The following is a 21,120-nucleotide window of genomic DNA, read 5'->3' as shown; positions in this document are numbered from 1 at the left end:
ATAGGCCAGTCTTGTAAAATAAACAAAGATAAAGAAAATAAACAAAGATAAAACAAATCCTATACCAGGTTGTAAACCTTTGCCTATCCCCCTCTCCTATCTATCTCCTCTGTCACTCTTGTCTCTGTCCTCTCTCTCTCTTGTCTCTGTCCTCTCTCTCCCCTCTCTCTCCTGTCTCTCTCGTCTCTTGAATTGAAATCAGGCTCAAAATTAATATGTGTTATTCAGATAGTATGGCACTGGGGCAGCTCTTACTCTTGTTAAAGCGTCCATTACTGGCTCAAACAAACAAAAAAACATGACTTTAATCTCTCTATTCTTTCCCAAGGCTCTCCAGCTCTCCTTTTCCCATTTCTGCTCTGTCACCACGAGGAAGAAGGGATGATGGGAGTCGGAGCTGAGAAGACAAACAGAAAGAGAAAGGAGGGGGGATGGAGTCAGTGAGGGAACAGGAGAGAGAGAGGCCACAACTGCTGCTATCCATGATGGATTCACACAACAAAAGCAGAGGACCTGATTTCACCCAGAGGGAGGACCAATCAGGAAAAGAGAGGGGAAATGAGGGATGGAACAAGGGCTGACCAGTGCCTGGTACTCAGGGCCTGGTAGCTGACTCACACAGATACACTCGCATGCACACAAATACAGTAACACACACAAGCATTGACTCTAATGTCAACACACACACACAAACACTACGAGGATGGAATGACTGAATGTGGATTGAGGCAACAAATAACAATAGGAGTAAAATAGTGATAAAACTTTGCCCAAAATATTGAGAGAAACAATCAAGTGTTGTTTAGCTTTTTCATCTGAGCAGTTCTTAGTGTTGTTGGGGAAAGAGAGAATGAGGATTGTCCTCATTATTAACACTAGTTAGAGCTTTCTCCACCTGTCTTCTCTGGGTAGCTGTAGCTCCTCCTCTCTACCCTAGGGTTAGGTAGCCCCTCCTCTTTACCCTAGGGTTAGGTAGCTCCTCCTCTTCACCCTAGGGTTAGGGAGCCCCTCCTCTCTACCCTAGGGTTAGGGTTAGGGTTTGGTAGCTCCTCCTCTCTACCCTAGGGTTAGGTAGCTCCTCCTCTCTACCCTAGGGTTAGGGTTAGGTAGCTCCTCCTCTCTACCCTAAGGTTAGGGTTAGGTAGCTCCTCCTCTCTACCCTAGGGTTAGGTAGCTCCTCCTCTCTACCCTAGAGTTAGGTAGCTCATCCCCTCTTCCCAAGGGTTAGGATTAGGTAGCTCCTCCTCTCTACCCAAGGGTTAGGGTTAGGTAGCTCCTCCTCTCAACCCAACGGTTAGGGTTAGGTAGCTCCTCCTCTCTACACAAGGGTTAGGTTTAGGTAGCTCCTCCTCTCTGCCCAAGGGTTAGGGTTAGGTAGCTCCTCCACTCTACCCAAGGGTTATGGTTAGGTAGCTCCTACTCTCTACCAAAGGGTTAGTTAGCTCCTCCTCTCTACCCAAGGGTTAGGTATCTCCTCCTCTCTACCCAAGGGTTAGGGTTAGGTAGTTCCTCCTCTCTACCCTAGGGTTAGGTAGCTCCTTCTCTCTACCCTAGGGTTAGGTAGCTCCTTCTCTCTACCCTAGGGTTAGGTAGCTCCTCCTCTCTACCCTAGGGTTAGGTAGCTGTAGTTCCTCCTCTCTACCCAAGGGTTAGGTAGCTGTAGTTCCTCCTCTCTACCCAAGGGTTAGGTAGCTGTAGTTCCTCCTCTCTACCCTAGGGTTAGGTAGCTCCTCCTCTCTACCCTAGGGTTAGGGTTAGGTAGCTCCTCCTCTCTACCCTAAGGTTAGGGTTAGGTAGCTCCTCCTCTCTACCCTAGGGTTAGGTAGCTCCTCCTCTCTACCCTAGAGTTAGGTAGCTCATCCCCTCTTCCCAAGGGTTAGGATTAGGTAGCTCCTCCTCTCTACCCAAGGGTTAGGGTTAGGTAGCTCCTCCTCTCAACCCAACGGTTAGGGTTAGGTAGCTCCTCCTCTCTACACAAGGGTTAGGTTTAGGTAGCTCCTCCTCTCTGCCCAAGGGTTAGGGTTAGGTAGCTCCTCCACTCTACCCAAGGGTTATGGTTAGGTAGCTCCTACTCTCTACCAAAGGGTTAGTTAGCTCCTCCTCTCTACCCAAGGGTTAGGTATCTCCTCCTCTCTACCCAAGGGTTAGGGTTAGGTAGTTCCTCCTCTCTACCCTAGGGTTAGGTAGCTCCTTCTCTCTACCCTAGGGTTAGGTAGCTCCTTCTCTCTACCCTAGGGTTAGGTAGCTCCTCCTCTCTACCCTAGGGTTAGGTAGCTGTAGTTCCTCCTCTCTACCCAAGGGTTAGGTAGCTGTAGTTCCTCCTCTCTACCCAAGGGTTAGGTAGCTGTAGTTCCTCCTCTCTACCCTAGGGTTAGGTAGCTCCTCCTCTCTACCCAAGGGTTAGGGTTAGGTAGCTCCTTCTCTCTTCCCAAGGGTTAGGGTTAGGTAGCTCCTCCTCTCTACCCAAGGGTTAGGGTTTGGTAGCTGTAGTTCCTCCTCTCTACCCTAGGGTTAGGTAGCTGTAGCTCCTCCTCTCTACCCTGGGGTTAGTTAGCTGTCTAGCTCCTCTCTACCCTAGGGTTAGTTAGCTGTCTAGCTCCTCCTCTCTACCCTAGGGTTAGTTAGCTGTCTAGCTCCTCCTCTCTACCCTAGGGTTAGTTAGCTGTCTAGCTCATCCTCTCTACCCTAGGGTTAGTTAGCTGTCTAGCTCCTCCTCTCTACCCTAGGGTTAGTTAGCTGTCTAGCTCCTCCTCTCTACCCTAGGGTTAGTTAGCTGTCTAGCTCCTCCTCTCTACCCTAGGGTTAGTTAGCTGTCTAGCTCCTCCTCTCTACCCTAGGGTAAGGATTAGGTACAGTAGCTGTCTAGCTTGACTGTTGTTGGCTCCATAGCTGGCTGTTTGTTCAGATGTGTTCAGTTTCAGTAGAGACTCCCCTTACAGTTAGTGGAGTGCAGTCAATGAAACCCTGTGTGAGTGAATAGAAATGTTAAGAGCTCTTTGTCTGAGTGAATGTCATTGCTGGAGCGAGTTATTGGGATGAATATTCATGTCCATATTCTGTAGTTCAGAATATGGGCATGAATGAGACAAGGTGGCAGCCTACATGCATGTCTTGGGTAATGTCGTAGGTGGAGTACCTCTAGTAGGGGTCAGTGTGTCATCAGCGGAGCCCCTACCTGTTGGACTGAATGATATGACTTGTCCCCTGTTGGAAAGAGCTTGATGGGTAAATCCTCACTTGACTGTAGTGGCTGTGACTGGAGGAAACCTGTCAGTATGACTGTGTGTGATTGGTTGTCTGTTTTTACCTCACTAATGGGACGGCTCCATGCTCACTGAAGGCCCTTCGATAAGGACCTGTAAACACATTCTATTTCTCTATAGCTTCTTTATCATCTTAAGTCTTATAACGGCATATTATATACAGACTGGTCACTGTATTACAAATCTGTAGCAAAAATAAGTGCCCAGACCAACAGCATAGAAATAAACACACAGACATGTACACCCTCTCACTCAATACACTATACCGGCACATACAAAAATGCACACTTACAAATGCTCATGTACGTAATGTACACACATATTCACATTCTCTCTGCCACACACACACACACACACACACACACACACACACACACACACACACACACACACACACACACACACACACACACACACACACACACACACACACACACACACACTGTGTTTGTGTTAGAATTAATGGGACACCTTAAATATATTTGTTTGGATCCAAGATGTAACTGATACTAAAAGGGACTGTGATTTCAGAGATGGAGGGAATACGTGACATAATCAGTATCTCATTGAAGATTGACTCCATTTATACGAAAGACTTTCGAAGCATTGAAGCAACTGCTTTTCAACCGTTCTCAAGTTCTCTGTGCAAGGGAGAGAGACTGAACAGGAGAGGGGAGGGAAAGAGAAACAAACTGCCAAATCTTCCTCTTTCCCACCCAATCCCCCCACTCCTTCCAAAAACTCTTTCTACAGAAGCATGAGAACATAAACTGAGGCCCAAATGAGTGGGAGGAGAGATATGTTCTGTTTTAATACTACAATTGTTCTTACAACAATTTTTTAACTTAAGATGGATCTGGAATACTGCTATTGATATGAAGAGAATTATTGTTACTATTATCATTACTATCATCGTCCTTACTGTTATAAGGTGCAGTTCTCTGTTCTGCCTTTCATGGCTGAGGTGGCGCTCTTTTGCATTTTAGGCAATGTATTTTCATAATTTTGCCAGTAGTGTTAGTCAATATAATCCTATAAAATTGTTATCATGAGATTCATGACTGTAGGTCAGACTATGACATCATGGTGTCTAACAATTTAAAATGTATATAAATATAAAACTATATTGTTACCTCCAAAAATACAGAAAAAATATCTATTTAGTTTGATGTACAAAATGCTTTACATATCAAGGCTTTTGTCTAGTCATAAAACCACCACCTTTACTTTGCCCTCTTGTTTTGGTATGATATTTTGAAATGGTTTGACTGATGTATGCTTCAGATTGACATTGAGGCCTAGATTCAATCCGGAGGGTGGAAGACCTGCGTTATAGCACGATTGGCATTTAAAGACAATGTTCCCGCATTCGCAGTAAACACTGCATTTGTCGGCTCAATTGGAAATGACCTCTCAATGTCAATTGCGCTATAACGAGGATATTCCGCGTTCTGGGTTGAATCTAGCCCTAAATATATTTTTATGCAAGAATTACTCTGCCATCCAAGCTTCCTCTCACTTTGAGGCAGCGTCTGTGTATAAAGCTGTGACTATACGTATCACTTTAAACCTCACTGTGTGGAAGCCAAAGTTAGATTCACTACATTGTCATTATTCACATTATTTTATGCAGATCAAGATGTAGCTATTGTGCCCTGGAAATGGCCACCAGACAAATGGTATTGTGAAAAAGATGCATATAATTATTCACACCAAATTTGTTTCTATTTTGTACATTTCAAGTCATTATGGATCATTAAAGTAGTATTTTATTTGATATTTCATTGTTTATCTACTCATTTAAACATTAATTTATGTCAGGGCTATTCAACCGGGGGGTCTGCAAAACCCCCAAAGCAAAACGTGATTTTTATATCGCTATCAATAGCAGAATAAACATTTTGAATTACATACCTACAGTGGAGAATATCTTTAATTACATCAATTTTATTAATCAACTCCTAATATAGAACAAATTACACTCATTGAAGCCAATAATTACACCAGTGTCTGACATAGGCTTTGAAACAGCACACATGTATAAGTTTCCAGTGTGGCGAGTGCTGCTGGAAAGCTGTCTTGACTTGGACATACATTTTTGACAACACATGGCAAACCTTTGTTTAACCAGCTAAACAGTTGTTCTTAGTGGAAGTGTTTAAATGACCTTTCTAGGTAATAGGCTGTGTTAGAGTTTACACTTCCTCTTCCAATTATGTGAGAGTTCAAAATAATGGCAAATGATCTACCAAATCTATTTTTAAATGTTGATTACTTCACCTTTCCACTGTCAATCACCTGTTAAGACGTAAAAAAATGTCATGTGCGATTGGTTCCCTGGGTTGCCCGTTTGCCTGGGAGGGGGTCCCTGAGCAAGAAAAGGTTAAATATCCCTGATTTGTCATTTTCACAGGAATTATACTATTGACCTATTTTCACCTTGCATTTAGTTGGATTGAGTGCTTTCAGCTTAATCTGTTATCAGTTGGACATCTCTTTTCTCCATCACTAAAACTAAGGGCTCTTCCATTATCTCCATTTACTACTAAACACCACATTTGAGTCCTAAAACACATCCCCCAGCAGTGGGTGGGTATTGGCAGGTTACATGCATGAGTGCTTTCCATCTCACGCCAATCTGAAGGAGGAATGTGAGGCCTTCAGATCCTTGTCCTTATGCCCACACGCTACACACTTAAGCTGTTTACACAGGCAGAACAATTCAGTAACTCAGTTTGACAGATCTGGAAAAAAAAAATCTGATTTGTCAAATGACAAATTAGTGGGAAAAATTGGGCTGCCTGTGTATACAGCCTTACATGAGCGGAGTTCAGGATGGGGAATGAGGTTGGTGATGGCAATAAGGACGATGAAAATAATGCTCATCCCAATTATGATATAAAAAATCTAACCCTAAAGTTCTAAAGAATCTGTCTTCCAAATAATGTTTCCAGTGAAGGTACAATGTTATTTAACTGAAGTGCTTTCTATACCGCTCGCTCCATTCCCTATGGAAGACTTCTGTTCTGCATGTCCTCCAGGCATCATCTCCCTGCAGAAAGCCCCCTACACAGCTGCTGCACTGTGAGAGACTATGTACTGTTCAGCTGGTTTACAGTCACTGCATTATGCAATGGGTTCATTATCACATTACTCTTAGAATATCAACAAGGTATGAATGCCTGTTCCTGCTGCTATGACAACCTTACCATTTACTAGTGTTGGGTAAATGTGGCAGTGACAAACTTGTTTTGCAGTGTTTTTCACCACCATCTCATAGCAGGATTCAAGAGGTGTATAATTACGCTTTTAGGAGATGGAAGGATCTGGCTATATAGAAAGCACCATTTTGTTAAGAGATATTAAGAGAATATTTTAAACTGATGAGAAGTATGAGCAGATGAACAGTAATTTACAGAATGTGATCTACATATGCACATTCATATAAACAAATATATGAATGTCAAATGTTAAGAGATGAATAAATTAGAATTATAATAAAGATGCAGAAATAAAATTGAGTGGTCATTTATTACATTTACAAATAAATTGACCATTTGCAGCAAACACAGCTCCTGGGGGATCTCACCAGTAAAGTTAGAAAGGACATGACCCAGAGTATCTGATTCAAATATTTTAATGTTTCAGCCTTACATAACAATCAGGAGCATAAATCAAAAATAATCTCACTTAGGTCAGCACATTTCCATTGATGAGTCAGCCCTTGTATTAAGAATTCTTCCCACATCTACAGAATTATTAGCAAAAGGGATATTGTTTTGCAATCTTGGTCATGTTGGGGAAGCTGCTTGATTGAAACAAAAAAGGGACTGAAGTGACACCAGCTGGATAATGCTGGAAATACAGGTAAAACAGTGCCTCTTGTGCAAAACAGGCCCCTAAATTATCCATTGAAGATCTCACCCCATGTTAATAACAGACTGCAGTCACCACACATCTTCTGTGGAGGTCCAAGAACTGCATGAAAAAAAGTGATAGAAAACTGTCTGAAAATAATTACATCAACCTACAAAGATCTTATGTGATTAATTATTATCAGTCTCCTCAGACTCAAGCCTGTCAGAGCCAGAGAGCACCTTATCGCCACAGATATTCAGAGCCCAGTGCAAAACATCACAGGAGAAATACATTTAACTTAAACAAGGATTCAATTTGCTAGTCATTAGTACTTACTCATCTTGTAGTTTGGTATTGACTTAGCCCTGTCACCTTTGGGGAAAATAAGTTCCATTAGGACAATAATCGATGATAATCAATGAATATTTAAAAAAATCTACAAGACTCAGAATAACATTATCCTCAGACTCGGGCCTGTCAGAGCCAGAGAGCACTTTTTTCGCCACAGAAATTCAGAGCCCAGTGCAAAACATCATAGGAAAACAAAGTAACGTTACATATGAAAGAAAACCAGACTCACCTTGTGGGTTCTGACAGCCTCGTAACCTTTGGACAATAGAAAAAGACTCCCATAAGGACAATATCTGCAACTTGCAATCAAGCAGACAAGACTAACTACATTAGACGCGAGCATCCTCAGACTCGGGCCTGTCAGAGCCAGAGAGAACTTTATCGCCACATAATTTCAGAGCCCAGTGCAAAACATCATAGGAGACGTTTCAGACAACATGCCATGCCCCAGGTAACTTGCTAGCTAAGCAATGTCCATAGAAAGGTTCACCCTCTTGGGTATAGGCTAAATAAAAACTAAATAATTACCTAACACTCGATTTACCTCAAGTTGAAATTATAAATTGAAAGTTTCATACAAACGTTTAAGTAGCTATAGCTAACTACTTAGCCAACATGAGCTTCCTGCATACGTTCTACAATTAGCCTACTTCGCTAGCAAGCTGTTAACGTTAGCTAGCCACATCGAGGGAATTCGTTTACTGTCTAACTAAATAAAACATGACTGCTGAGGAAATTAACGATCTAGCTATATCGTTTAATTCAAATAAGACGAAAATGTCCAGCTTCACAATCACCAGGCCACGTTCTGACCCTCCAGTCTATGTGAGGAAAAGGCTGACTCACCAAAATGGCCGGTTTTATATGTAATTTTCGGGAAAAGCATAGGACCCCATTTTTTTTTGCTGCCTATCGTAGGCGCCGTAAGTAAAAACAATCACCTTGTTTAGAATTAACAACTTGAAGTCGAACTATGAAATAAAATGTATTTAAAGTGTATTATATGCATATTTAATTTGTTAACTACTTGCAACATTTTTGTCTTGGATAAGATAACCATTGGAGAGGCCATACATGCCAAAGCATACATGATTAATTGGTAAAAAGAACATGTGATCAGGATACTTTATTGCCAGAGTTACCATTATACACTTCGGTATAATACACAGTATAATACACTTCAGTATAATACACAGTATAATACACTTCAGTATAATGGTAACTGTGTGTGAGTGGTTCTACTTTTGGAACCATAATGTGTGGATTGATAATACTGTATTTCCCCTCAATGACAGCCCAATGTTTGACAATAGCATGAGCTTGAATGCCACGCCTTGCAGAGTCACTGTGTCAGCAGCTCAACTGTCTAATTTTTTAAACGACAAGTCCTGGCAAGGCAGAACAGAGAAGTGTAGCATAGCATTAGGCATGAGATCATACGGTATGTGAGTGACTGCTGTTGGTAATATGGCCGCCTATTCATCTCCAGAGATCCCCAGCTTTAAAGTGAAACACACATTCTCTCTCTCTCTCTCTCTCTCTCTCTCTCTCTCTCTCTCTCTCTCTCTCTCTCTCTCACACACACATCCACACTCACGCACTGGATGTCCTCACCATCTGTGGCAGACCCCCAAACACCCTTGGGGAATGTATAGAGGAGTGGCAAGGGGGACGTAGAGGGGGTGGAATTTTGTTCTTCTTATCTTTGACTATATAATATGTGATTCTGTGGCTTGTGTAGAGTGGTATTTAACAACATACAGTGACAAAACCTTAGGCTCTATATAGCACACATACACAGTGCTCTGTAACAGTCCTAGTCAAAGGTTGCTACCCCAGACCACAGGCACACATACACACTAAAAGCCAAAAACACTGCACACTTCATTAACACTCCATGGAGAGAGAGAGAGAGAGAGAGAGAGAGAGAGAGAGAGAGAGAGAGAGAGAGAGAGAGAGAAAGAAAGAGAGAAAGAAAGAGAGAAAGAGAAAGCGGGAAAGAGAGCATAAGTGGGAGGGGTGCTGTCCAGTGGTGTGGTACAGAGAGCCAGAGAATTAGTTTTCTGCAGCTGTTTTGAAGAGAGAGGGAACAGAGAAAGCGGGTGAGGGAGGAGAGAGGGGAAAAAGACAGCCAACTCATCTGACACTGACAGTGGGCCAAAGAAAGGGAAGAAGAGGGAGCAAAATCACAGTAAAAGGAGTGGAAGAGAGAGGAGAGAACTACGGAAAAAACTGAGCAGGCTAAGGGGAGAGACAGAAGGGGAGAGAGAGAGGAGAGAACTAGGGAAAAAACAGAGCAGGCTAAGGGGAGAGACAGAAGGGGAGAAAGAGAGGAGGCTGGTGAGAAACTTAACCCAGAAAAGAAGAGAAAGTGAAAACAGTGAGGCCACCAGCAGCAGTGAACGAGTGAGAGGTAAGACACTTTTCCATGTATTTCACTGTAACCTCAGATTTCTCTGGCTGAATTCAAACTTCATTAAGACCTGATACACTGATAGTTTACTGTACAAGTCTATTTTTGTAGTATGCATTCATATGTTGCTATATATTTCCTCTCGGCGTGGGTGTATGTACTGAGTTATGTGTGACAGCCAAAACGGGGGGCAGGGGGAGGAGAGAGAGTGTATGCCAGAGGGGGTGATGGGTACTGACTGTGGTGGGGGAAGAGAGGGTAGACAGGGGGTGAGAGAGTTGGCAGTGGGAGTATGTGCCAGGCTTGAGCATTTCAATAAGTTTCAGAAGATTTACCCTTTCTGCTTTCTCTTGGGGTAGGCTATTGCAAAAGTGTTGGACTCCTCCAGATATTTCTAATAGTTTGACTTGGACAGCACACAGGCGTTTCAGATTTTTTTGCATGGTCTATGATCAAGTCAAATCTATGGCAGTAGACGGTAAGTGAGATATTATTCAAATAATACCTTGATTTGGTATGCTCTTATCTGTACTGATCGGGGTCCTTCACTAGAAAAAGGGGACAGGAAGAGGGGTCAAAGGTTAAGAAGGAAATGATTCATTATATATCTGTTGTGAGAGAATACTAAAGACCCTGTGGGTTGTGTCATCTTCCTGCAGACAGACAGACAGACAGACAGACAGACAGACAGACAGACAGACAGACAGACAGACAGACAGACAGACAGACAGACAGAGCGAGAGAGAGAGAGAGAGAGAGAGAGAGAGACAGAAAGGATCCACACTTTCATCACAGGCCCTCACTGAAGATGGAGAATCATGTGATAACCCATGAATAGAGGCTGATACAGAATAATCACTGGATCTGATAGTGGGTCTGACTGAGGGAGGGAGAGATAAAGATATCTGGAAAACAGACAGAGAAAGATTAGTCTTGTGACAGAGTGGGATTTGTTACATTCTCTGTAAAATGCCTTGAGAGAGGTTTTATTGTAAGCTGTTTGGGATCATGTGGGTTTGTCTCTCTAGTTTATATTTTGTGTCACTGAGCATGTGAGTCTGTCTGCAGGGCCACCTCTAGCCGTTTGGGGATTTTTTTTGCAGTTTGAAGCTAATTTCCTGCAAATCTACACATTTTGTAATGACATATGCCATGTTAATATGATATCTTAATGAGAATGACTAACAAAATCAATGGGGCCCCCTGGAGTTCAGGGTCCCTGGACACGTGCCCTGCATGTTTAGATAGCTGGCTAGACTAACTACCTATTAAACAAATTGTTAGCTGACATGGCTAATCAGTGACTGACATAACAAGAGAACAGTGGAGGCTGGTGGGAGAAGCTATAGGAGGACGGTCTCATTGTAGGAGGATGTCCTCCTATAGCTCCTCCCACAAGCCTCTGCAGCAGAAAAACTGCTGATGTACAACTGCATTTTGAAATTGTACCTGGTGTATTCTTACTCTCAATAGTAAGTTTAGACAATTATATGTTTTGGGGTTGTGCCCGCTAGCAGCCGAGGGCCCTAAGAAACCTCTTATGTCGCTGGAACTGGCACTGTCTGTCTGAGTGTGTGTCTGTAGATTTAGGAGCATGTGAGTGTGTGTGTGTGTTGTGTGCGTATTGCATGTGTGTCTATGTTTTTATGTTTCTCTAGGGCGAGAGGGGAAGACAAGCCCATCAGCAGAGACACAGAGAGGGAGAGAGTAGGGAGACGGGGACAGTGGGGTGACCTTTACCCCCTGTTTATTTTGGGATGGCTCAAGTTTCAAAGCTGGGAACTGTGGGAGAGGGCATTCCATCCTTGCTGATAGACTCAGGGCCTTAAATGCCAGGCCTCTGAGTATCTGTTTTACTGTATTATACTGATACTGTACCACGCCAGAATAACTCCCTCTCACCTACTGGTAGTTATCAATCTACTCTGTACACTGTAGAAATGATACTTTGCTTTTGCAACACATTTGTCCAATTCTACACTGTAACGGAAAACTGTAATTTATACGGTAATTTGGGGGTATTATCAGCAACAACAAATTTGTGGGCAGGGAAATAATTGCTGTATTTCTAATGGTATTGTAAATCCAAACCACAGAGTACAGTACCATACCGTATCATTGGAGCACCAAAACCCTTTTGACCACTAGTGGGTGCACTGTATTGTTGTTTCTGGCTCATTACCATATTTTGAGGTGTGCCTTGTAAGATGCTATATTTGTTGCACCCGTGAGTGAGAATGCTGGACCAATTTAACTTCTCTGTGGTTAAAGTGCCTCATCAATTTAGAATGTATAAGGCACAGATTGGAGTGGCAGCAAGTTGTAGCCCTCTCCTGCAGTCAATGACCAAAGTGCCCTCTCTGACCTTATGGGTGGAATGTTATCAATATTTTTCATTAAATGCTAATTTATCAAGATAATATTTTTAAAGCAATGAAAATAGTGTTTTTATGTCAAACAGTTTTGTTATATTTCAGTCTTCTGTGATTTACGTTTGAAACATTTTAACTCTTGCTGGGTGTCGTCGGAAGGATGAGACCAAGGCGCAGCGTTCTTTGAGTTCCACATCATTTATTAACCAAGTGAAACTTTTAGAAAAGACAAAACAATAAAGAATACAACGACCGAACAGCTTCGTTGTGCAAACTACCTGCACACAAACAAAGAACAAGATCCCACACAGAAGGAGGGAAAAGGGCTGCCTAAGTATTATCCCCAATCAGAGACAACGATAGACAGCTGCCTCTGATTGGGAACCACACTCGGCCAGAAACAAAGAAATAAAGAACATAGAATGCCCACCCTGACCAACCCAAAATAGAGACATAAAAAGGCTCTCTAAGGTCAGGGGTTGACAACTCTATATCTGACATGGTACAGGTTTCTTCTTGTTTTTAAGCCCATAACCATGTGTGTGAGGTATATACTTTTGTTTTAAAGTAGATTTGTTTAAGACTACCATGTGTGACCCTGATTTAGCCCACTGCAGTAAAAGATTAAACCTTACATTTTGCCATGTCCTTGGTCTGTTTTGCTCTGTGGTTGCAGCCAGTTTGGAAGCCTTTGTTAAGGCCTCCAGATGTGCACGTGAAATAAAACACCAAATATGTGTAAACACTTTGCACACTGCAGCAGCCAACCTGCTTGCACCAATCCCTTGTAATTACAGAAAAATACTGTGGAATATAAACCCCACCCCTCATTTCATTCATTCACAGTTGAAGAGTACTTGCTTTGATACCGTATTTATATTACAGTAGGTATACTACAATATGAAACACAGAATTGTACTTATGACTGAGCTGCCTGTAAGTTACTGTCAAATTCACAGCAAGGCCTTTACAGTGTATCCTCTTATCTGTCCAGTTGTATTAATACATGTAACAATCTCTTGAATCAACTTTACTGTGGAAGAAAATAATTATCTCAGACTTTCTGAACCAAACTGGTCTTCATGGATTTCCATCGTTGTATTCAACTGACCACCTGGATGGTGTAAAGGTATGTTGAGAGGTGCACAGAATGTTGAAGGACATAAATTATTTCACTACATATTCTTCTGTTTCAGTGGACAGGATGTCGACTCTCCCTCCTGAGGTTGCCACTGAAGATGCCACCAAACAGAGCTTCTGGATGGTGAGTGTGTATGTGTGTGTGTGTGTGTGTGTGTGTGTGCACAGAGAAATGTAATGAGAGAAATGGAGAAAGAGGTGGAGAGGGGGAAGAAACAGACAGGAAAACACAGCACCATTTAGCCTCAGGATGTCTTGATAACCTTGTACAAGAGATTCCCGTGACAGACTAAACAGTATTGCTGCTCATAGGTCAGTGTGTACAAGGCCTCTCTATCACACTAGGCTGGCCATATGTTGTTTAGCTTCAGATAAATGACGTTCTGCTTCCCTTTTAGCTGGGGCATCATCCCATCATTCACCCACCTCTTTACAGCCGTATCCTAATCATTACAACGTTATTACCTGTTAATAAACAACTCTGAAATGGATTATAACAACTTAATAATGCATCATATATGCCATTTGGCAGACGATTTTATCCAAACCAACTTACAGCCATGCGTCCATACATTTTACATATGGGTTGTTGGATGTGTAAGATGTTTATTTAGTTGCAGTGTACAGTGAAATACTTAAGCTCTGAGCACCAACAGTGCAGGTGTGAATTTAAAAAAATAATAATAAAAATAATACTGATAAATATAAATGTCCATTGGTGTCCATCGAGGGAGCAGATAGCCAATATGTTTCTCAAATGAAAAATATATTTGTTTTTAACCATCCTCCATAATGCTCATATCATGATAGGCTGATAAATGTGCTATGGCTATAGGATAGGTTGGTTTGGCTTCAATGCTCCACCAATTGGCTAGTTGCAGCTCCATCCGACTGACCCGTGTCTGCTTCTTCTCTTCCTGTTTGCTGGCCTCCTGGTCATTGCCCCACTTTCATCTCCTCTCTCTGTGTAATTTGGGCTCCCTCCTGTTGTGTTGGATGTGTTTCCAGCCCAGTTGCTCTTAATGCTGCTCTCTGGCCCTCCTCTTCTGGCTGCTGCCTGTCATTGTGAAGTATTGGGTTGAATATGTGCTCTGACTCTTATTATGGAGTATAATGGTTGTGTTGTCATAGTTGTTACTAGTTCAGTTCTGTAGAGTGTGTAGAATAGCCATCACTGGAGTGACAGTCCACTGTACTGTCTGATTGATTTGAGTTTCTAGGTTCACTATGTTGCTTCCCCAGCATTTCACATTGTTCTAGTTCTGCCTGTTATGTACGCAACTATACAGCCATTTGATTGCTCTACTGTCTTGGTATGCACATGAAATGTGATTTGTTACAGAGAACCATGTCAGATCTCTGATGACTTGATTTCTGTGATATACTGTAGTGTTGTGCAGGCTCAGTTGTAGTGGCTGTCTCGGCCTTTGTGATTGGTTGGCTGTGGCTAGTTCTGGAGCAGTGCTGTTGGCTTTGGGCAAGATTCCTCAGCTGTTTTCACTTAATTCTCAGAGTCAGTAGAAACCACAACATACACAAAGAGAGAGGGAGAGGGAGGGAACGGGAAGAAGATGACCTAAAGGAGAGACAATTACATAGATATTGTCTGGAAACGTGCCAAGGTGTGTGTATGTATGAGAGAAAGGGAGTGAAAGAGAGAGAGAGAGAGAGAGAGAGAGGGAGAGAAAGAGAGAGAGAGAGAGAGGAAGAGAGAGAGTGAGACAGAGAGAGAGAGAGAGAGAGTGAGACAGAGAGAGAGAGAGAGAGAGAGAGAGAGAGAAAGAAAAAGTTATCAAACTGAAGCAGAGGGGTGAAAATAGAGCCAGGAAAATAATGGAGCGTTTTCCAAACTCCACATCCACAAACACAACTCTGGTAATGTCATTACCCTCAGTGAATTGCCCTCTGTTACTCCATCACTCCCTTTTCATCTGTCCTTTTACTGGCCTGTCTACACCAGCCACACCCCATGGTGCCTTCATTAGGCTTTTACAGAAACCTCAAAACATTAAAATGACTTGTCTAAAGGAAAACAGATCGACGTTAGGATGAGAACAGGTTACAGGTCATGGTGGTGAGAGTGTAAAGAGGAAACAGTAAAATTGTTATTTAACGGAAATGAACGTCACTATCTGTGTGAATATCCATTGCTACATTACTACTGTATGTTCAATCTCAAACTTTTCCCTCCCCCTCCTCGTCCTTGTTCACCCTCTCTATCCCTCCCTCCCTCCCTCCCTCCCTCCCTCCCTCCCTCCCTCCCTCCCTCCCTCCCTCCCTCCCTCCCTCCCTCCCTCCCTCCCCCTAGCCTGGGAACTACCAGCGCACGGTGAAGCGCACGGAGGATGCCTTCCAGGCGTGTAATGACATCGTGGTGTGCTTCCAGGAGAGAGCCCGTGTGGAGAGGCAGTACGCTCAGCAGCTCAGCGAGTGGAGCAACAAGTGGAAGCCCCTGGTGGACTCCAGTGAGTACTGCAGTTGAAGAGATTCACTGTTTGCTCACTATGTTCCCTGTTGATACTGTATACCCATCCACTCTCTCTCTCTCTCTGCTCTCCTCCCTCTACAGGCCCGCTATATGGATCCCTCCTGCAGGCGTGGCAGTGTTTCCTCTCCTCCGCCGACCGTCTCGCCGCCCTGCACTCGTCCGTGTGTCGCTCCCTGGTTTCGGAGGACGGGGACCGGGTCAGGACCTGGCAGAAAGAGACCTTCCATAAGAAGCTCTTTGGAGGCTTCAAGGAGTCCCAGGACTTTGGGACTGGCTTCGCACGTGCTCAGAAGCCCTGGGCCAAACGGCTGAAGAAGGTTAGAATACTGTAGCAACTAAGCCACTATGAATCACCACGTTGAATATGGACAGACAATCTCTACTGAGAAATTCCCAGACTCAAAGATCATACCTTTATATAGGGTAGGGCAGAGGTAAATGACTTGAAAGTGTTTGTATGGGAGTCTTCATTGAGTCACTAATATGTCAGTGTTACCTTATGCCCCCCCCTCAGCTGGACAAAGCCAGGAGTGCGTTCCATAAAGTGCAGCGTAAGGAGCAGACTGCCAGGGACCGAGAGGTCCACGCCAAGGGCAACCCTGACGTGGCCATCGAGAAACAGAGGAAGATTCAGGAGGAAAGAGAGCTGGCTCAGCAGGAGACGGAGAAAGTAAGTGATAGACAGTAAGATAATGAAGGAGAGAAGTGAATGTGTGAGTCTGTGTGTAATAATGTGTAACTCTCTCCCCCAGGTGCGAGCCCGCTATGAGAAGGTTCTGGAGGAGGTGACCCGCTATGCCCCTCGCTACATGGAGGAGATGGAGTGTATTTTTGACCAATCACAGGAGGAGGAGAGGAAGAGGATCAGCTTCCTCAAACAGGCCTTCCTGTCCGTCCACAGACACCTGGACGTCACCAACAACGAGAGGTATGCTACACCTGCAGCCAGACTGTGACTAGGATGGTGTGTTTGGGTGTGTTTGTTGTAGTTGCGTTGTGTAAATGTTTTTATCTCATCTCTCACTCTCCATTACTGTCACGCCCCCTTTCCCCTCTCTGTCCCTCCACCCTCCATCTCCCCCCCCCCCCCTCTCTCTCCCTCACTCCTCCCCCCTCTCCTTCTCCCTCCCTCTCTATCCTTTTCCCTCCCCCTCTCTTCTTCTCTCTCCCTCCCCCCTCCTCCTCTCCCTCCCTCCACCTCTCTCCCTCCCCCTCTCTTCTCCTCTCTCCCAGTGTGAAGGCTGTGTATAATGAGCTCCACAACACTCTCATGGCCATCAGTGAGCAGGACGACCTGCGCTGGTGGAAGAACACCCACGGACCGGGCATGCCCACCGACTGGCCTCAGTTCCAGGTGCAACACTCACACATGCACACACTCACACACACAGACACAGCGGGCTAATGGAAGTTAATGGGGCCTAATATAGTGTACTGTAATATGGATTGATGTAGACTTCTGCCCTGTGTTATTGTCAGAGTTAGTCTAATGTAGTGAACAGTGTTACAAGCTAATGCAGCAGACTGTATAACAGTAGAGCAAAGTCCAACATACTGAGTATAACAACAATGTGACCAGTATTACAGTCTCTGGAGGCTAATATACTGGACCGGTCTGCCTTGTTGTACAATGGGGTCTAACGAAACGTCTCTTTCAGGAGTGGACGCCAGAGAAGAAAAGCAAAAAAGGGAAGAAAGAGAAAGAGGTAGAGTCACAGCAAGGCACCATAGAGAGGAGGTAAACATGTCTCCATCTGTCTGTCTTTATTGATTCCTCCTACAGTACAACTCTATCTCAGTGATGTTAAGTAGTTGGAGGAATTTACGTTACAGTCTTAGTGTGATACAGGAGACGTGTAGTACTCACTTCCCATCTCATTATGATGACTCATATAGTTCAGATACTGACTGTTGTGTTAATTGCCTGTAGTTAATGTTAGTGTATGGTTGATTTACACTAACACTCTCTCTCTCTCTCTCTCTCTCTCTCTCAGTGTAATGATCGGAGGAGTTAAGGTCAGGGCTCTCTATGACTATGACGGACAGGAGACAGATGAGCTCTCCTTTAAAGCAGGTAGGCCTTCACTCTGTACTTTTCTGTGAGTGTGTGTGAGAGAGAGAGAGAGAGAGAGAGAGAGAGAGAGAGAGAGAGAGAGAGAGAGACTGTGGTACTCTGTTACTGAATGATATATGATGACCATGCTCCACCTCTCCCCTCCAGGTGAGGAGTTTCTGAAGACTGAGGATGAGGATGACCAGGGCTGGTGTAGAGGGATGAAGGATGGAGGGAGAGAGGGACTCTACCCAGCCAACTATGTAGAGACGGTGTAGTTACACCACTATGTTTGTAAAAAGAAATAGATAGAATGAAAACGAAAGTGACTCATTTTGATAAGAAACATTGTGTCTGAAATGATCCTCAGCCGATGTGTACTGTGTATTGTTCCTTAATGAATCCAGGCTGCATCACATCCGGCTGTGATTGGGAGTCCCACAGGGCGGCGCACAATTGGCCCAGCGTCGTCCGGGTTAGGGTTTGGTCGGGGTAGGCCGTCATTGTAAATAAGAATTTGTTCTTAACTGACTTGCCTAGTTAAATAAAGGTAAAACATTTTTTATGAATAAATAAATAATAACAAATGAAGAAAGTGCCCATACTATCTGCAGGAAAGCTTTCATCCAAAGAGAATACACTATGGTGATATGATAGCTCTGAATGAACTTTTGGCATACATACACGGCATCAAATATCCTGTTTTTTTTCTTCTTTCAAATATGTTGGAAAATGTTTAATATATTTACCTGAGACACCTATATGAAAGCTATATGATGTATGATGCCTTTTTTGTACAATTTGACAGATGCGATGCTGATTCTATAGGTACTGTACATGTCACCACTTCATGCTGAAGCCATACTGTATGGTTGCTGTTCTTATAGAGATAAACTCTCCTGTTCGCTTTAGTGAAACATATATTTATGTAGAAATAAGTGCTTAGACAGGTTTTAATCAGTGATTATTATTATGAACGGAGTGAAACTTTGACAATGAGCACAATTCATCAATACCTGTAGCCTGATCAGTAATAGTATGAGCAGTAATGTCTCCTGTACCCTGTGTGTGTTATAAGAGTACGATGTGACAGGATTGGGATCTCCTTTCAGAGGGACTGTAATAGATCTCCTCTCATCGCCTTCTTGATGGCAACTCCCCTTAATAGAACCTTTGCCAAAGTGAAGGATAGGATGCCATTTCTGGGCCTGTCCACGTTCTGGTTTTTCTTTTCCATTTCTAAATGCGTGTATATGTGAGTGTGTACTATACATGCATGTGTGTGTATATGTGAGTGTGTACTATACATGCATGTGTGTGAAAGGTAAGCCTCGGCCCTCATTGTCTCTTGTAGCAGTATATTTGAGCCTTTCATACTGTAAGTGCCTTTCTAAAGAATAAAATGAAACTAAACTAATGTTGATAACTTTTGTTGCCGTGTTCTTGGGACAGGAGATGACGAGTGAGAACACATTTAATGATTGTGTTTGTGTTGTTCTACAGTACATACAGTATCTACAGCGTTTATTTACACATACTCTGAAGAGAACGGCTAAATGTACAGTATATGTGTGTGATATATGTGTGTGTGTGTTTGAGTGTATGCTCGTGCGTGTGTGAATGTGTGTATACAAGTGCTTGCAGCCGTGTGTGTGTGTGTGTGTATGTGTGTGTGAATACCATCGGCCTGAGTGTTGAACAGGGCTCTGCAGCATGTTTATGGTGCCACATCAGTGGAGTTGTCAGTCTGAGTGACAGTCAGACACAGACATCTCTGGCTCCCAAGTGTGTATCACAGACTGTGTCAGAGAGTAGAGCAGAGTGGAGTAGAGCAGAGTGCAGTAGAGCAGGGCATCCTGGACCTAGTTCAGGTCATCCGCCTGTGATGTCACCTCTCTCAGCCAGATGGGAAGTGACATCACCATGTGGTCAGAATTCAATCACACCACCCATGGCTCTGGATGTTGATGATTCTCTATTCAAAGGACTGCACATAGGGGCACAGCAGGGAAACAAACAGATGGTATCATTGTAATGTGATATGGAATTCAACAGAAATGAAGGTTATGTATTATAGGTTAAACATAAATGGAATGTCTACTGTATATCTAGAACCATGCCATGATTTGTATGCCACAAAGTTTAACATCTGTTGATTGGTCAAAATGATACCCCACCTGTATGGGGTCATGTGAGTAGGAAGGATGGGTCAAAATGGCCGTGGTGGTATGAGGAAACAATGAATTAAATGTTTGTTTAAAACTTTGAAGGTAAAATAGTTGAGTAATTGTGCTGTAAAAACCTGTTCCTTTGAATTATCTTCCTGGGAAAATGTAATCACTGAACTTCTCTCATCACCAAGGACTTCCTTTCATCCCCAAGGACTTCCTTTCATCCCCAAGGACTTCCTTTCATTACCAAGGACTTCCTTTCATCACCAAGGACTTTCTATCATCACCAACGACTTCCTTTCATCACCAAGGACTTCCTGATTGTGTTGATTGTGTTGATTGACTCTCCTGCATTTCCTGTTTTATTTTAATTTCTATTTTTGTGAAATTACTCTCATTTTTGTTTGTGACCTTTGAACTCTGGACTACTGAACTGAATACTGCCCTCTCCACACTCCCTCACTGTTTCATTGTGAAGGCAAGCCAACATACATTATTAGCTTGTGTGTCGGGATGGTTCAGACTTGCACAAACACAGTGTGATAGAAACAAAACCTAATGATGCCAACTGACGAATTCACCTCATCTTACCTCATCTTAAGGGTGCATAGTTGTCCATGGAACCGTAGAGTCAGCTACCCCAAGGTTACCTTCACCTTGTAGGGATTCAGTTTCTAAGTTCCTGGTAGTCTGACACCCTTGCTGTCCAATAAGCTTACCTCTGAGTCTTCATTTGGCCAATCAGAGCACAGCTTATTATCAGCTTGGGTGCACCTCCCTCCTATTCCACAGAGAAAGAATTCAGAAATGTATATTCATTAAGAGAGCTCATGTTATACAGTAAGTGTAATGCCAACACATAACAATTAACACTCACTTGTTTGTCACGGCAATTATGATTGGAAACAGCTCATTTACATGCTAATGGTCCCCTGACATCCATTGAAATTGACGCCAGTGAGCTCTCAAAGACAAACCGGTCAATAGTGTCACCCATTTATCTTAGTCAGG

At 43.3% G+C, this 21,120-nt stretch overlaps 2 protein-coding genes, 1 long non-coding RNA gene and 3 other non-coding genes across 7 annotated transcripts in view; 2 read left to right on the top strand and 4 right to left on the bottom strand.

Annotated features, from left to right (window-relative positions):
• The window catches only part of LOC110485205 (SH3 and multiple ankyrin repeat domains protein 1), a 93,062-nt gene extending 87,880 nt beyond the window's left edge, over nt 1-5,182 (top strand). Inside the window, exon 28 of the mRNA XM_036939760.1 lies at nt 329-5,182. Coding sequence (XP_036795655.1) covers nt 329-401 — 73 coding nt within the window. The 3' untranslated portion in view covers nt 402-5,182. The remainder of the gene's footprint in view (nt 1-328) is intronic.
• Nucleotides 5,183-6,884: 1,702 nt separating this feature from the next.
• On the bottom strand, nt 6,885-8,310 carry LOC110486658. Its single transcript, XR_005035576.1, has 3 exons — nt 7,702-8,310; nt 7,458-7,493; nt 6,885-7,241 (listed from the first exon to the last, which is right to left on the bottom strand). It is a non-coding gene; the product is annotated as an uncharacterized LOC110486658 (long non-coding RNA).
• LOC118938635 lies at nt 7,322-7,409 on the bottom strand. Its single transcript, XR_005035842.1, has one exon. It is a non-coding gene; the product is annotated as a small nucleolar RNA SNORD88 (small nucleolar RNA).
• LOC118938636 lies at nt 7,577-7,665 on the bottom strand. Its single transcript, XR_005035843.1, has one exon. It is a non-coding gene; the product is annotated as a small nucleolar RNA SNORD88 (small nucleolar RNA).
• Nucleotides 7,811-7,898, bottom strand: LOC118938637. Its single transcript, XR_005035844.1, has one exon. It is a non-coding gene; the product is annotated as a small nucleolar RNA SNORD88 (small nucleolar RNA).
• A 1,206-nt stretch (nt 8,311-9,516) lies between the features above and the next one.
• Nucleotides 9,517-19,359, top strand: LOC110486657 (protein kinase C and casein kinase substrate in neurons protein 3). Of its 2 annotated transcripts, none has more exons than XM_036941380.1 (10): nt 9,517-9,885; nt 13,454-13,521; nt 15,706-15,862; nt 15,967-16,202; nt 16,400-16,555; nt 16,638-16,813; nt 17,119-17,239; nt 17,544-17,623; nt 17,880-17,959; nt 18,107-19,359. In XM_036941380.1, exons 2-10 carry the CDS (start codon nt 13,462-13,464, stop codon nt 18,214-18,216), a joined length of 1,176 nt encoding a protein of 391 aa, XP_036797275.1. In that variant the 5' UTR covers nt 9,517-9,885; nt 13,454-13,461; the 3' UTR covers nt 18,217-19,359. The 2 variants fall into 2 exon arrangements, with proteins under 2 accessions (XP_036797275.1, XP_036797273.1); XM_036941378.1 differs by lacking the exon at nt 9,517-9,885 and adding an exon at nt 10,126-10,363.
• Nucleotides 19,360-21,120: the final 1,761 nt, after the last annotated feature.

This window comes from Oncorhynchus mykiss, chromosome 13 (assembly GCF_013265735.2).
Source record: "Oncorhynchus mykiss isolate Arlee chromosome 13, USDA_OmykA_1.1, whole genome shotgun sequence".
In the NCBI taxonomy this organism is placed as follows: Eukaryota; Metazoa; Chordata; class Actinopteri; order Salmoniformes; family Salmonidae; genus Oncorhynchus; species Oncorhynchus mykiss.
Note: the sequence above shows the minus strand (reverse complement) of the source record. Positions and strands in the feature narration are given on the sequence as shown.

Excerpts from the sequence above, each read along its gene's own strand:
- LOC110486657 (XM_036941378.1), top strand. The coding sequence starts at position 10,327 with ATGGTCTATGATCAAGTCAAATCTATGGCAGTAGACG. Across the intron at positions 15,863-15,966 it reads GAAGCCCCTGGTGGACTCCA|GCCCGCTATATGGATCCCTC; the intron begins GTGAGTACTGCA and ends CTCCCTCTACAG. Across the intron at positions 16,814-17,118 it reads GACGTCACCAACAACGAGAG|TGTGAAGGCTGTGTATAATG; the intron begins GTATGCTACACC and ends CCTCTCTCCCAG.